Here is a 17,018-nt window from a genome sequence, read left to right on the forward strand (position 1 = left end):
ACCTACTCCTATAATGTCCAAGGCCTTTTTCATTACAATATGTTATGTTCAGAGGTAAACTGGCTCTGGAAGCCAAAACAGTCCATCTAAATGTGAATCAATTCTCAAATGTGATATGGTTCAAGAAACAAAAGGCCCTCTACTTTCATATCACATTAAAATAATTTTACAAATGCAAAATATACACTAACTGTTTAACAGTTGTGGCCATAAGTATTTTTCCGTTACAACACTTTTCGGGCATCCCTCCCTCACATACAGGTGTTTGGAGATGCTAATTAGAACAACATTAGAACTCTCTCTTCCGTAAACAAGCCGCAACAAGGAAGTATGGCCATGTGGAAATCGTGTTAAAAAGGTGTATCATAATTGTACATTTCGTTTTATTATTTATTATTTATTTAATTAATTATTTCTCGATTATAAGAACGTAAAGTTCCCAAGATTTCCAAACCATATTGCAAGTTGTCAAACTTGATTCTAAATTATTTTCACATCTCTCTCTCTCATACACTCTCACACAAAGAGAGGTAGAGAGGGAGAGGCATAAACAGTGTTATTCATAATGAGGGGTGACGGGTTTTTTTTCATCTTTATTTAACCAGGTAAGCCAGTTGAGAACAAGTTCTCATTTACAACTGCGACCTGGCCAAGATAAAGCAAAGCAGTGTGACACAAACAACAACACAGAGTTACACATGGAATAAACAAACGTACAGTCAATAACACAATAGAGAAGTCTATATATGGTGTGTGCAAATTAAGTAAGATTAGGGAGGTAAGGCAATAAATAGGCCGTAATGGTGAAATAATTACAAATGATCAAATAAACACTGGAGTGATAGAAGAAGATGAATGTGCAAGTAGAGATACTGGGTGCAAAGGAGCAAAACAAAAAAATATAAATAAAATAAATAACTATATGGGGATGAGGTAGTTGGATGTGTACAGGTGCAATGATCTGTAAGCTGCTCTGATAGCTGATGCTTAAAGTCAAGATTACGTCAGCACTCATGATCTTGTAAAGGGGTAGACAGAGCGTCGGTACTGTTGTATACATTGGGCGTGCCGTCGTCCATGCTTCAATTGAGAACCCAAGATGTCCCCCCTCTTGGGTGAACAAGAGCTATAAACAAGGATTGGAAATATCGCACAAACAGATCTGGGACCAGGCTAAGGAATCATGGCTGAAAAATCTATTGGGACTGACAGTTCATTTTCTATCTGCAACACCTTGAATCTTCTGTCACATTAAAGCCCTCCAGAACAGCCCCTAACCCACTAATGGCAAATGTTTATCCTAGCTCATTGTTTGAATAACAGTGGAGCTAGAGGGGACGTGGGCATCCCAATATCAAATCAAGGCTCCTCCTCAATGTGAGCACCACAAAAAAGTATAATATTTATACACAGAGTAGCCTCCAAGAGACATTGGGCTCCCCAGGAATCAATGTGCAAATCGAACAAATCACATTTCGGAAACTACACAAGTGTAGGGCCAAATATGCTTTTTTAGAAACTCTGTGGCAGGGCACCAATCAACTTGAAACCCCAACACAGGCATTTACTAGTTTTTGTTGCCACCTGTTGGTTGTTGTTTAAAATAACAGCATTTCAAGCTTTTATCCTAGGCCTATGCCATTCTGAAGCTCTGGGCTGAGAAAATTATGTTAGAGAGTGGTAGGGATGGTGCTCTTTGGATGAAAGGGTCCTAGCCAAAAAAAGAAAGGCACTATTCGACAAGCCTTCATTATTCACATATATATATATTTATTTATTCCCGAGACAGTGTAAAAATTCAATAAACATTCTGTTGTATGTGTGGCAAGGTTGCCTTTACAAAGGCAGCCCAATTGCTGACCTTTTTCCCCCACAAATTGGTATTTTGACCAATCAGATCAGCTTTGAAAAAGATCTAACGTGAAAAGATCAATTAGTGGAAAGGAATATCAGAATTGGTCTACCTGTGTAAATGCAGCCTTACAGATACAGTCCTAATGTGTGGGATATGTAGACAATCGGATATGTGAAGAGGTTGAACAATGGCTGAAACAACATTCTGTAGTTGTACAACTACAATGAAACAATCGATTTGTATTCAAGCTTTCACTGTTCCATAATTTCACATCCAGTACAACACTGGTTTATAGAATACCTATCACTTTTATCACCAGCTCCCACCCTGTCGAAAGACATAAGAGCCTACCATTTTATACTTCACACTGCTCAAGACGAGGCTTAATTTGCTGGCTGCCTTATCACATATTACTTGCCATTGGTCTGGAATGATGTCATCCACTGTACAGACCACAGACCACACCTCCTTACCCCCCAACCCCCCCGCCCCCACCCCCCCCCCCCCCCCTCCCCTTTCCTCCAGCAACCTCTGTCTTCCTCTCACGCATAAATCCGAGCGCACATTTACACACGCACAAGCACTGACACTGGTATGGTGTAAGCACTTTTCTATGTTTATTTTTTTTTTAAATTAATAATAGATGGTTAGTGTCGATGGTCCTATATTTTTCTATGTAAGCTTATACCTGCACCGCACACGGATCCGAAAATATGATAGGTCCTGCAGTGCAAACAAATGTCTGGACAACAACAATGAAAACGTAAGGAATTGTATTACACCGAGAGCATGAAGATAAAACGGAATTGTCACTCATAACGTAAGTAAGTTTATTTTAAACACTTTAGCCAGCTTAGCTTGACGAACAATATGTCATGTCTGATATTAAATCACTGATTATTATAGGCTATTGTTGCCACATGATGATCCAGCACTATGGCTATGTGTTACACATTTATATGCATATAAGAAACGCCAGTGCGTTAAAATGCCATCCAAATTAGAACAGTGACGTCCTCGAACTAGGATCCCCTTCACTGATACATCGGACACTTACCATTTTTTACGCGACACTACGAATCAAGAGTGATTAAATTCACCTTCATTACTTATTAACCGCCTGGCAGTCTTTGCCTAAATATCTGCAGTCTTTGCGAAAATACTTTCTATTATTGATCAGGACCAAACATGAGAGTGAAAGTGATACGAGACGATGACGATTCCTTTTCCATGGCCTAATTTGGACTACCAAACCGGGCTATGATGCTGGAGTTGTAGGTCATGCAGACTAAGCTATAAGGCCATAGCCATTATTTATTGCACATTATTATTTACCTAATTCTTTGTTGTTGCATGGTTTTTTAATGAATTATTTACATGATATGCGTTTTCTATATTACAATGTATTATTATCTTGGTTATTTTTATATAGCCCAGGCCTAATAATTCTAGCATAGCATATTTGCGATCAAAGTGCAACCGTAAAACGCCACTCATGGAGATGAGAAGAGACTGCTTCTTATTTCCTGCCAGTGACACACAGAGACCGAGACGGGACCCTGAGCATAATGATGTCTGACGATGCGCGAAATAATTTCACTCTTGTATGATTCCACCTTATTTATGGGATTCCTCTGTTATCAGCAGTCAATTTATTAGTGTTCTTTCAACCATGCCTGTTGTTGTTATTATTATCCTCTTCTCTTGTAGGCGCAGCAGGCCTTTATTTGTCCACAGAAAACCGGGATAAATACTAGGTAGGTAGGTCTGTTTGTGAATGTGTAGAGACATAAAGAAAGGTCACTGAAGACTTCAAATAGAACCTTACAATTTCAGATAATTTCAGCAGTAGATTGATAATAAGACCCCAAAGATACATACAGTGCCTTGTGAATCTCACATGGTCCTCTACTTCAGAGTCAGAGTAATCATCAGGTTACCTCTTTCACCTTTGTGACATGAGGGGACAGAATTTCAACAGTTTCAACATTTTTTTAGCCACTCTTTCTATCATTATAACAATAATCACATAATGGACTTATTTTGCACATCATAATATTTTTTATGTAAGCCTAAGTTCTAATATTTCTTTGCCCTTTATCAAGCCTCCAAATTCAGAACCTCTTTTCCAAAATGTATGAAGACCTACTGGCTGCGATTTTAGATAGGGTGACAATAATGTTCAGAATGGGGCTGATGAACAATGATGATAATGATCTCGAGGCATAGCTTCAAGCATTTTCTTAAGTATGTTTTTTAGGTTTGCAATGTGTGTTTTTGGTCTGACTGTGCTTAGATAGTATGATTAATACACCGCTACACTGTTTTCATGTACAGTGGGGTCTGAAATTATTGACACCCTTGATAAAGATGACCAGAAATGACTGCATACAATAAACCATTTAAATACTGAGCTATATTGTATGCTAAAGAAATGGGTAAATTATATTATTTTCTACTAATACAGTTGCTCAGAGAAAGAGATTTAGTTTTACAAGTTATGTTTTTTTTTCTCAAAACAGTGGGGGTCAAAATGATTGACACCCCTGTCTGTTATCAATACCTTTTAATACATCACCTTGCAAGGATAACGACATTGATACCTTTTAGAAAATGTGTTGGAGAACACATTTGAAGGGATTTTAGACCATTCCTCCATACAGAATCCATCCAGATCCTTGATATCCTTCTTCATCTGCGCTTATGGACTGCCCTCTTCCATTCTAACCACAGGTTTTCAATGGTTTTCAAGTTCGGAGTCTGAAATGGCTAATGCAAAATGTTGATTTTGTGGTCAATTAACAATTTCTTTGTGGATTTTGATGTGTGCTTGGGGTTATTGTCTTTCTGGAAGATCCACTTGCAGCCAAGTTTTAGCCTCCTGGCAGAGGTTTTAGGGAAAAATATACTGGTATTGGGTTAAGTTCATTTGACTTTAACAAGGGCCCCAGGACCAGTGAAAGTAAAATAGCCCCATAACATCAAAGATCCACCACTATATTTTACAATATGTAAGGGGTTATTTTCTGCTCATCCATTCTGATTTCAACGCCAAACCCACCACTGGTGTGTGCATGGCCAAAGCGCTATATTTTAATGTGATCTGACCAAAGCATCAGTACCAATGCTGTTTGGCAAACTCCAGGGGCCTCATTCATCAAAGGTGCGTGCGCACAACAAAAGCACTCTAAACCTCGCATGCACCAGTTTTCCCGCAAAGGTTGGTGTTTATCCATTTCCAACTTGACGGGAAGGTGTGCGTATTTTCACAAGTGTTTAACTATGCATGCGCACAACTTCTAGAGGGTTGATCCACTGTATTGCAAGCAAATATGCTTATTGTTTATTTGGGGAAATGGGAGGTGTTTGATGCTTTTATTTATAATAAGCCTAAATCATAATCATATTACAGGACCCCACTGGGCACCGGTGTCAGTTCAACTCAATTGGTTGAGTTGTCAACTAACGTGAATTCAACTTGAAATCAACTCAATATTTTACCATATCAATGGATTTAAGTTAAAAGTTTGGTGAAAAAAAGACGAAATTCCCTGACGTTGATGACTTTTTGCAAACCCAATCAGTTTTCCACATTGAGTCAACGTCATCTCATTGAATTGACATTGAAATGACGTGGAAACAACATTGATTTAACCAGTTTTTGCACAGTGGGACATGTCTCTCCTTTTCTGACAGAACTGGTTTAAATTATTCATGCTACACAACAAATTGTAGGCTACCATTTATCAATCGCTCATTCAATTGCCAAGCATGCTCGAAATTAAGTAGCTTTGACTGTATGTGACAGTATGGGTAGGCTACATTATTGCTGTGCGATAGAGCGCAACATCATAGGCTAGCCTATTTCATTTCAGAGCCTATACCAAGGAAGGAGATAGAAGCAAAATCATGTATTGATAAACAAAATATTTACAGTGCCTTGCGAAAGTATTCGGCCCCCTTGAACTTTGCGACCTTTTGCCACATTTCAGGCTTCAAACATAAAGATATAAAACTGTATTTTTTGTGAAGAATCAACAACAAGTGGGACACAATCATGAAGTGGAACGACATTTATTGGATATTTCAAACTTTTTTAACAAATCAAAAACTGAAAAATTGGGCGTGCAAAATTATTCATCCCCCTTAAGTTAATACTTTGTAGCGCCACCTTTTGCTGTGATTACAGCTGTAAGTCGCTTGGGGTATGTCTCTATCAGTTTTGCACATCGAGAGACTGACATTTTTCCCTTTCCTCCTTGCAAAACAGCTCAAGCTCAGTGAGGTTGGATGGAGAGTATTTGTGAACAGCAGTTTTCAGTTCTTTGCACAGATTCTCGATTGGATTCAGGTCTGGACTTTGACTTGGCCATTCTAACACCTGGATATGTTTATTTTTGAACCATTCCATTGTAGATTTTGCTTTATGTTTTGGATCATTGTCTTGTTGGAAGACAAATCTCCGTCCCAGTCTCAGGTCTTTTGCAGACTCCATCAGGTTTTCTTCCAGAATGGTCCTGTATTTGGCTCCATTCATCTTCCCATCAATTTTAACCATCTTCCCTGTCCCTGCTGAAGAAAAGCAGGCCCAAACCATGATGCTGCCACCACCATGTTTGACAGTGGGGATGGTGTGTTCAGGGTGATGAGCTGTGTTGCTTTTACGCAAAACATAACATTTTGCATTGTTGCCAAAAAGTTCAATTTTGGTTTCATCTGACCAGAGCACCTTCTTCCACATGTTTGGTGTGTCTCCCAGGTGGCCTGTGGCAAACTTTAAACAACATTTTTTATGGATATCTTTAAGAAATGACTTTCTTCTTGCCACTCTTCCAGAAAGGCCAGATTTGTGCAATACACGACTGATTGTTGTCCTATGGACAGAGTCTCCCACCTCAGCTGTAGATCTCTGCAGTTCATCCAGAGTGATCATAGGCCTCTTGGCTGCATCTCTGATCAGTCTTCTCCTTGTATGAGCTGAAAGTTTAGAGGGACGGCCAGGTCTTGGTAGATTTGCAGTGGTCTGATACTCCTTCCATTTCAATATTATCGCTTGCACAGTGCTCCTTGGGATGTTTAAAGCTTGGGAAATCTTTTTGTATCCAAATCCGGCTTTAAACTTCTTCACAACAGTATCTCGGACCTGCCTGGTGTGTTCCTTGTTCTTCATGATGCTCTCTGCGCTTTTAATGGACCTCTGAGACTATCACAGTGCAGGTGCATTTATACGGAGACTTGATTACACACAGGTGGATTGTATTTATCATCATTAGTCATTTAGGTCAACATTGGATCATTCAGAGATCCTCACTGAACTTCTGGAGAGAGTTTGCTGCACTGAAAGTAAAGGGGCTGAATAATTTTGCACGCCCAATTTTTCAGTTTTTGATTTGTTAAAAAAGTTTGAAATATCCAATAAATGTCATCCCACTTCATGATTGTGTCCCACTTGTTGTTGATTCTTCACAAAAAAATACAGTTTCATATCTTTATGTTTGAAGCCTGAAATGTGGCAAAAGGTCGCAAAGTTCAAGGGGGCCGAATACTTTCGCAAGGCACTGTAACATCAGTTTGTCTTTTGCATAGAAGTGTGGGCTGTAGCATTTACTTTTAATTAGTTTGAAAGGACAAGCAATCTTTCACAATGTACAACCAGTGTTTGTCACTCATTAGGCAGCATGCATTTTTAGTTTGGAAAAGTCACTGCAGAGTTCGGCCCACACATCTACAGAAATGTGAGAAAATGTTCCATTGTGCTTTCTTTTAGGAGCTGTCATGGCCCAGTTCCAACATCTCCAAGCCATACAGCAAATGAGGGTGTTTTTGTTTCCATAAAATATTAATTGAGGGCGTTTTCCAGGTGGGGTTTTAGCACAAATATAATATGGCTCTGATTTATCAATGAAAACATGTTCCATCCACATTTTGATAAATCTCAATCATTTGTGGCGCCACGTACACCAGAATTTAGTAGGAAATAGTTGATAAATGAGGCCCCACCCACTGGACACAGACGTCAATTCAACATCTATTCCACATTGGTTGAACGCAATTTCATTGAAATTACATAAAAACAACTTTGATTCAACTAATGTTTGCCCTGTGGGTGGGCATTTCCATTTGTTGGATGACGTGAAAATACGACAGCATCATGATTGGTCACAAAATCCAAATTTTGCAACGGCCGTCTCCGGACATGAAAACCATTGAAAACCTGTGGTTTTAAATTGAAGAGGGCAGTCCATAAGTGCAGATGAAGGATATCAAGGATCTGGAAGTATTCTGTATGGAGAAATGGTCTTCGATCCTTCCAAATGTGTTCTCCAACTCATCAAACATTTGAGAAAAAGTCTCAGTGCCATTATGCTTGCAAGGTGAGCTATTGAAAACTTGGGTGTCAGTAATTTTGACCCCAACTTTTTTGAGAAAAAAAAGTATTACATGTTAAACCAAATCTGTTTCTCTGAGCAATTGTATTATTATATTTGAATTATTTATTTTAAACAGTCTGCTCATCTTTATCAAGGGTGAATATAATTTCAGATATGTGCTGATGAGGTGTTTACAATGTGTGATCAGAGTGATGTTGACTTCCACCATTACAAAACTGGGTCAATGTAACCCCCACCCCCTCCACCACAGGCTACAAAGGCAAGGCTGAAAAAGGAAAAAAGATGAGGATACCATCACCAAGCTCTGTGCGTTGATGTATGCATGTGGAAATGCAAACATGGTGTGCTTTGTCTATGGGTTGGTGTGCGTGTTGCGGGGGTGTGAATACGTCCTCGGTGCCTTTTTGCCATGTTTCTTCCTCCCCTCTAGTCTGTAGTCTACCCTGTCACATCATATTCTGTCTCTTTATATCTCTGTCCTCCCATCTCTCTATTTCTCTCCCAACCTCTCCCTCTGTATTTCTTCTCCCTCTCTCTCTCTCTCTCTATCTCTCTCTCCCTCTCTCTCTCTCTCTCTCTCTCTCTCTCTCTCTCTCTCTCTCTCTCTCTCTCTCTCCCTCTCTCTCTCTCTCCATTGCCCTGTCCCAGAGAATCTTCTTTAATGCAAAAAAAAACGAATTAATGGGTTTTGTCATAGTAAATAGGGGTTAGTAGATGACAAAAGCAAAGTCGTTACTACAAATGAGAATTAGGCATCGATTGACCCCATGTTTTTATTTAAAGGGTAGAAAAAAATGATAATGAAAATAATACAATATCTAAAGCTTTGCCCAGAATTCCCTCTCTCCTTCAGTCTTTATTCAAGTATTTCATGACGAAGTGCTTATTTATAGGTTACGTACATCGATGGTCAGTAGGTGCCTCAGGCAGTTACAGCTGGCTCTCTAGTTTGCTGTGCTATGGCAAAGGGCCTTTTCTAACAGGGAGACATTTGGTTCTACTCCATGTCTCCCACCATTCTTTTGACTTCAATTTCACCAAAATATTTAACCAAAATGTTCTTAAAACATATCAAATCATATCAAATGTTATTTGTCACATGCACCGAATACTGACGCAAGCAGTAAAATTACATTTAAAAAACAGATAAAATAAAAACCTTATGGAACAGCGGGGACTGTGAAGCAACACAAACATTGGCACACACACACACACACACACACACACACACACACACACACACGATAACATACGCACTATACATACACATGGATTTAGTACTGTAGATATGTGGTAGTGGTGGAGTAGGGGCCTGAGGGCATACAGTGTATTGTGAAATCTGTGAATGTATTGTAATGTTTTAAAATTGTATAAACTGACTAAATTTTGCTGGACCCGAGGGAGATTAGCTACTACCTTGGCAGCAGCTAATGGGGATCCATTATAAATATAAATAGAAATACAGGTGTAGACCTTACAGTGAAATGCTTACATACGAGCCCTTAACCAACAATGCCATTTTAAGAAAAATAAGTGTTAAGAAAGTATTAACTAAAATAAACTGAAGTAAAAAAAAAATATAATAATGAAACAGTGGTGTCTGCCATGTTTTGGCAAAATCATAAAGGCTGTATTTTGGTCTTTTTGTTTTGATTTAATTCCTGTGTGTTTTTGGTGTATATTTTTTTCCAATCTAACGGTGACTAACCGAAATATGCTTCACATATTCTTCTGAGTGTTCATCACGGTGGTCGGCAGCAGAAGTCAAGTAACAGTCATGTGTGTGTTCATCTTGAATTCGAACTCTGCAACAATTTCAATTAATAGGCTTTATTATGCATTATCTATACGGGGTTATAAACTGGGGGGTTCCTGCCCTGAATGCTGCTTGGCTGACAGTCGTGGTATATCAGAGCGTATTTTTACTGGTCTAATTATGTTGGTGACCAGTTTATAATAGCAGTAAGGCACCTCAGAGGTTTGTTGTATATGGCCAATATACCACGGCTAAGGGCTGTATCCAGGCACTCCACGTTGTGTCTTGCTATATTGGCCATATACCACACCCCCTCTGGCCTTATTGCAGAAATAACACATGTAAATATCTTGTGTACTAGGTATGTATACACAGACTGTTTAATAGTATTTCCCAAAGTGATGTTTTTTTCAAGCAAAAGTGTCCATATCTCCATAACTAGTCTGTTGCGAGGTAGTTACATAGCTTGGTGTAGGACCGATGTGATGTAAATATGTCTCCGAATTTTAAAAAAATGTGATGATGTTGATGATGATACCACAGTGTTGTGGAAGCTACTCTGAAAATATAGTTTGCCAAGATACCAATTCCTTCACACTGGAAGAAGTTCAGCTACACTACAGCTACCCTTAAGAAACCTATGTATAGTTTACTGAACTAAGGTTACTTTGAAAAAGTAGTTCACTATATCGAAACTACTTTGTGATAAATGATCATAGCTAAATCTGAAATGTCATAGACTACAAATTGCAGAACAGATTACTAAAATGTAAACAGAATGTTTAATTTAGCCTATTAAAAACAAAAACTATGTTTCAGGTGAGAATTAGGCTGGTTTGATGCTGAAAAGAAAGTCAATTCTTGTCTACTTCACCCATGTTTTCTTTTCTTTTTGCAAAAAAAGTAGTGTAGTTCCAGTAGTTAGTTACATCGCTACATAGCAAAAAAAGTAATGAACTACTGAAAACACTACTAAGATTTCAATTTAGTTTAATACCACCAAGCTACTGTAAAATGTAATTAAATTACTAGTTGAATTACATGTAGTTTACTACTCCCCAACACTGTGATACCAAAAAATCTGTGACATTAATTTGATATTAACATTGTTTCTCTGTTTCTTTCTCCCTCTCTCTCACACACACAGCTTTGTGTAGACCCAGATGCCTCCACTCCCTATTGGCGAGCGCATAGTGGTTATTCAGCGCCCTAAAAACTTGGCCCTACGTGGGCCCTCCCCACAGACCACACCACAGCCTCACTCCCATATAACAGCCCTCAGCAACAAACCTCTCTCCCGCCCTTCTCATCCCCACCCTCCTCAATCCCACCCTAATCCTCCCTCCCCGAATTCACTGTCTGTGGAATGCAAGAGCAGATCATCATCCCGTCTGCAGAAAACCAAGGGCAACAAGGCTATCGTGTCAGAGGGTGTCAGACACACCGCTAGCCACTGTCACAGCAACGGGACTGTGACTCTTGGCCCTAGACCCCACCAACACACACACACCATCGACATCAAGTTATCCGTGAACAAAGGAACAAAAGGACAAGGGCACAGCAACACTTTAGGTCGCAGTGGGAGTGTGAAGGTGGGCAAAAAAAGGGTCTCGTTGTGCTTGGATCCCGGATACGGGGAGAGAAAAGCTGGGGGAACATCAGGGAAGCCTGGAGGAGCAGTGCATCAACTCCAAAACCACCCACAGAACCAGATCAAGGCCTCACTAGGCAATCACCATCAGAATCATCTGGCAGTGTCCCCAGGAGGGGTTCTAGAATTTGTCCCAGCCCAGAAACAGCAGTCCAAGTCCAGAAGAGAGAAGGCGCAGGACGCAGCTTCCAAAGTCTGCTCTGCCAGCTTCCCCCCCAGAGGTGCCCGGGAAGTGCCCTGCGTGGGTAACAAAGAGAATTCCAAACTGGGACCTGTCCATGAAAACCCCAACGCCCACAGCCTGCCCCGCCACCACAACTCTGTTCCTGTTCCCCATGCCTCCGTCCTAAACTCCCATTACCCTGCTTCCCCTCCCTCCCACCAACCCTGTGCTCCTACCTCATTACAGCAACCCCTCAACAAGCCCCATCCATCCCGTGGCAGGGACCATCGCCCTCAGATCCTCCACGGCCTACCCCTCTCCCCCTGTTCCTCCCGTGGAGGTTTCCCCAGCCCAGACCACACCTGTACCATCGACTTCTCCCATCCTTTCAGCTGTGGCTGCTGGAAGCTGGTCCGCTGCAGGGGGGCCAGGGGACGTTCTGCTGGCTGTCAGGGGGGTGGGGGGAGTCCATCTTCTTCTTTTTCCTGCGCCCACGGCCACGGGGTTGGAGGGGTGAACCACACAGGGGGCTCAACAATGGGTTTAAGAACTCTGGGGGGATGTTTGTCCACAGCCTCCACCACCAACACCTCATCCTCCAACAGCACTGTGTCGGACTGCCGGACGGGCTTGCTCAGACCCCTGCGATGTGCCTCTTGCTCCGGGGAGGCTGGTGCCTTTGAGAGTCCTGCTGCATTCCGCAAAAAACTGGTGGGGGGATGCCTGCTCTGTACCCCACTATCCTCCTCAGCCCCGCTGCGAGCCTTACAGAGTTGTGTGAGTGGCTGCAACCCCAAAGCCAGTCAGGGCGGCAGCTCTACCTGCAGTTATTGTAGCAGCGACCCCATAGTGGTGACCTTCAACCCCCACCGGGGCAGAAAGCCCCCCGGGATGGGGAGGGGTATAGTGTCAGGGCACCCCATGGGGGTATTCCCCGCCGATGACGATGATTACAGTGTGCGCACAATCTGGCCCGAGGAGCTGGCGAAGAAGATGACCAGGTCTAAAACTCAACAGAACCACCAGAGCTGTGCCGGGATGGGGATGGGAATGGGGAAGACATGTGCCGGTCAGAATCAGAACAGCAGCAACGGAACCAGCCCTGTTATCCTGGACTGTAAGAACCTGTTGGAGTTCACCCGGAATCAGATAACAGACCACGCTGGCCGCCGCCGGCTTCAGCAGGGCAAGATGGCCGTCCTGGATTTCATTGGGTCTGGGTCTGGGCCTGGGCGAGATCCAGGCCGGGACTCGCTGAAGAGGCTCTGGAAGAAAGGTGGGGAGACAGGGATGGTGGATGGCATGGGGCAGGAAGACGATATGGCATACCCTCGCACCCCCTCCCCCCGCTCCCCCTCTCCCCAATCCCCTTCTTCCTTCTCAACAGCACCGTCAGTTCCCAGCACTCTCCTCAAACCCAAACCAAGACAGAGAGATGCAGAGGGACGGTATTCCCTCCCCTCCGCCCCGTCCCTCCACCTGGTCCTAAACTCAGTCAACAGAGAGCAGGATGAGGAGAACGGCAGAGGTAAGGATGTCATTCACACTTTTTTTGTTTCAGTCTTTTAGTTTATACTATATGACCAAAAGTATGTGGACACCTGCTCGTCAAACATCTCATTCCAAAATCATGGAATGATTTGGTCCCCCCCTTTGTTGGTATAATAGCCTCCACTCTTCTGGGAAGACTTTCCACTAGATGTTGGAACATTGCTGTGGGGACTTGCTTCCATTCAGCCACAAGAGCATTTGTGAGATCGGGCACTGATGTTGGGCAATTAGGCCTGAATTGCAGTCGGCGTTCCAATTCATCTCAAAGGTGTTCGATGGGGTTGAGGTCAGGGCTCTGTGCAGGCCAGTCAAGTTCTTCCACATCGATTTCGACAAACCATTTCTGTATGGACCTCACTTTGTGCATGGGGGAAATGTCATGCTGAAACAGGAAAGGACCTTCCCCAAACTGTTGCCACAAAGTTGGAAGCACAGAATCATCTAGAATGTGATTGTATGCTGTTGAGTTAAGATTTCCCTAAGGGGCCGAGCCCGAACCGTGAAAAACATCCCCAGACCATTATTCCTCCTAGTTGGTCCTATGCATTGAGGCAGGTAGCGTTCTCCTGGCATCCGCCAAACCCAGACTTATCTGTCAGACTGCCAGATGGTGAAGCGTGATTCATCACTCCAGCGAACGCATTTCCACTGCTCCGGAGTCCAATGGTGGCGAGCTTTACACCACTCTAGCGGACGGTTGGTATTGCGCATGGTGATCTTCGGCTTGTATGCGGCTGCTCGGCCATGGAAACCCATTTTCTGAAGCCCCCGGTGTACAGTTATTGTACTGACGTTGCTTGCAAAGGCAGTTTGGAACTCTGTAGTGAGTGTTGCAACCGAGGACAGACGATTTATACGCACTACGTGCTTCAGCTGTCGGCGGTCTCATTCTGTGAGCTTGTGTGGCCTACCACTTCGCAGCTGAGTTGTTGTTGCTCCTAGACGTTTCCACTTCACAATAACAGCACTTACAGTTGACCAGGGCAGCTCTAGCAAGGCAGAAATTTGACGAACTGACTTGTTGGAAAGGTGGCATCCTATGACAGTGCCACGTTGAAAGTCACTGAGCTATTCAGTAAGGCCATTCTACTGCCAATGTTTGTCTATGGAGATTGCACCTGTCAGCAATGGATCTGGCGGAAATAGCTGAATACACTAATTTGAAGGGGTGTCCACACACTTTTGTACATATAGTTTACTTCTGATGGTTTTGGACTGTTGTACATTTTTGACAGAAAGTTATGGACACTTAGATAGTTTCAGTAAAAAAAATCCCCAATGGATAAACCAGCTTTCATGTCTGACTGCAGAAATTACCATTTGTTTCAGTAAATCTCTTTCCTCCTATTCTCATTACTGTCTCTTTCTTCTACCTTTCCCTGCTTCCCTTTCTTTTAAATCCCCTGCCTATCTCTATTTATATGTTACGGTGTTCTAACATGTTGGTGATTTAAGAGGAACCTGGGGATAATGACTGTTAATTATAGCCTAGGCTCTGGAGAAAAAAAGAGACGGAGAAGAGAGAAATGGAGAAGAGCGCTGATAAGAGGGGGAGATTAGAATAGCTGAATTAATGTTATTTTTTCCTAAAGGAAATGGTGTCACTGACGCTGAACCCTGTCAGTGGGAGATTAAGCTGTACTCGTTTAAATGATGAAGACCCAAAAAGCTATAATGTATTCTCTATTCTTAATAGTTACTTAACTCCAGCCTCCTCCCACTCCATTAAGTGAGTGCAGGATGTGTTGATGACATACAGTATAGAATGAAGAGAGTAGTTTCAGACATCTTTTCATGTCTGTACCTTTCCCTCTTCCTGTTAGGAGAATATGTATGACATTATGTAAGCATTTGAGCAATTCCTCAGAGCTGCATACTTCTTTGCCCTGCGTGTGTAAAGTGAACGCCAATGATACTCATGCTCAAACAAGAACTATAAATGAGATAAATTGTACACTTTCATTGTCTCTCCTTCATTCACACATCTCTTCATAACTCTTTCTGTCTCCAATGCTTGATCTATGTTGGCATGCTTCAGGGTGAATGCATGTCAGCCAGTGATCCAAATCAAATGAAATTGTCCTTTCTAACAGCAATCTCTCACTGTGTTGTGTGGCCCTCTCCTATCCCAGTGCACCTCACTCTGCCGCTCTCCTCCTCGCTCCCGGCTTCCCTGTCAGATGAGACTGGGATGACCCCTGACGTGGAGAATGCGGTGGTGAGCCCCATCCTGCCCTTCCTTTTCCTGGGCAACGAGAGGGACGCCCAGGACCTGGACCTACTGCTGCGTCTCAACATCGGCTATGTGGTCAACGTCACCACACACCTGCCCCTCTACCACCTCGGCTCCAGCCTGATACACTACAAACGACTGCCGGCTACCGACAACAGCAAGCAGAACCTGCGTCAGTACTTTGAAGAGGTGTTTGAGTTCATTGGTGAGTTGAACAATATTTACTTTCATGTTCTACGGCACTCTCTATCCTCATTCTTGTCTTTCAGTCTTTTTCTCTCTGAGCTTAGAATATTTGACACTTGAAGTATTTTAGCAGTCAGATAAGGTAAGGATCATGATGATTCATATGTTAAGTTTTTCCTCTGATCTCGATCTCCTATTTCAACGTTTTTGACTGGGGAGACAGTTAGGGAGCTATAAATGGATCAAACGGGAAGATGCGAGAACTGGAGAGTCAGATCCAGAAAAAGCTGTGTATTTGATGAATTTCAGCGATCTGATAGCCACCTCTTTTTATGCACAGAGGAGGCACACCAGAGTGGGCGTGGAGTGTTGGTTCACTGTCAAGCAGGCGTGTCCCGCTCGGCAACCATCATCATCGCCTACCTGATGAAGCACACCCTGATGACCATGACGGATGCCTACAAGTACGTGCGGGGCCGTCGTCCTGTGGTGTCTCCTAACCTCAACTTCATGGGTCAGCTACTGGAGTTTGAGAGGGACCTCAATTCCGGGGTCACTCCTCGCATCCTGACCCCCAAACTCAGCGGCCTGGAGACCCAGGTCTGAGAGTGGGAGACTGATTAGAGGGACAGAATTGAGGGATGGAGGAAACCCGCATTGGGCGAGCCATAGTTTTGTGAAGGAGAAATGAAAGGTAGAATGATGAAGAAGGGAACGCTGATTAACAGATTGTCCCTATTGGCATAGATGATGAATTGAAGATTGAAATAGTGCACTTCTATTGATTATGGGAGAAATAATTTGATTGGTTATTTTTATAAATAGTCTCATTTCTGGCCAACCTGATCCTCATCCAATTCCATTTGTAATTTTGACAATTTTTATACAATGCTTAGATATCTGGCAGATAAGGGGGCAGGTAGCCTAGCGGTTAAGAGCGTTGGGCCATTAACCGAAAGGTCACCGGTTAGAATCTCAGAGTTGACTCAGTGAAAAATAATCTGATGTGTCCTTGAGCAAGGAGCTTAACCCTAATTTCTCCTGTAAATTGCACTGGATAAGAGCATCTGCTATATGACTTAAACATGTAAATATTATCTCCCATGATCCACTGTGATCAGATGACTAATTTGATGCTTGTGGTTTATAGCATTACAGAAACCAAGGAAGTGCAATGAGTCCTGGTCTGACACAAGTCCATTTACAAAATCAATAATGCATGCAGAACCAG

At 42.5% G+C, this 17,018-nt stretch overlaps 2 protein-coding genes across 2 annotated transcripts in view; one reads left to right on the forward strand and one right to left on the reverse strand.

The window, feature by feature from the left end:
* LOC139387827 (mannose-P-dolichol utilization defect 1 protein-like) overlaps nucleotides 1-17,018 on the reverse strand; it is a 275,911-nt gene that overhangs the window by 157,255 nt on the left and 101,638 nt on the right. The gene's annotated exons all lie outside the window — the stretch shown is intronic.
* LOC139388520 (uncharacterized) lies at nucleotides 11,154-16,833 on the forward strand. The gene is made up of 3 exons (XM_071135221.1): nucleotides 11,154-13,345; nucleotides 15,501-15,806; nucleotides 16,128-16,833. Exons 1-3 carry the CDS (start codon nucleotides 11,167-11,169, stop codon nucleotides 16,391-16,393), a joined length of 2,751 nt encoding a protein of 916 aa, XP_070991322.1. The 5' UTR covers nucleotides 11,154-11,166; the 3' UTR covers nucleotides 16,394-16,833.

The sequence above is a fragment of the Oncorhynchus clarkii genome, chromosome 29, assembly GCF_045791955.1.
Source record: "Oncorhynchus clarkii lewisi isolate Uvic-CL-2024 chromosome 29, UVic_Ocla_1.0, whole genome shotgun sequence".
Taxonomy (NCBI): Eukaryota; Metazoa; Chordata; class Actinopteri; order Salmoniformes; family Salmonidae; genus Oncorhynchus; species Oncorhynchus clarkii.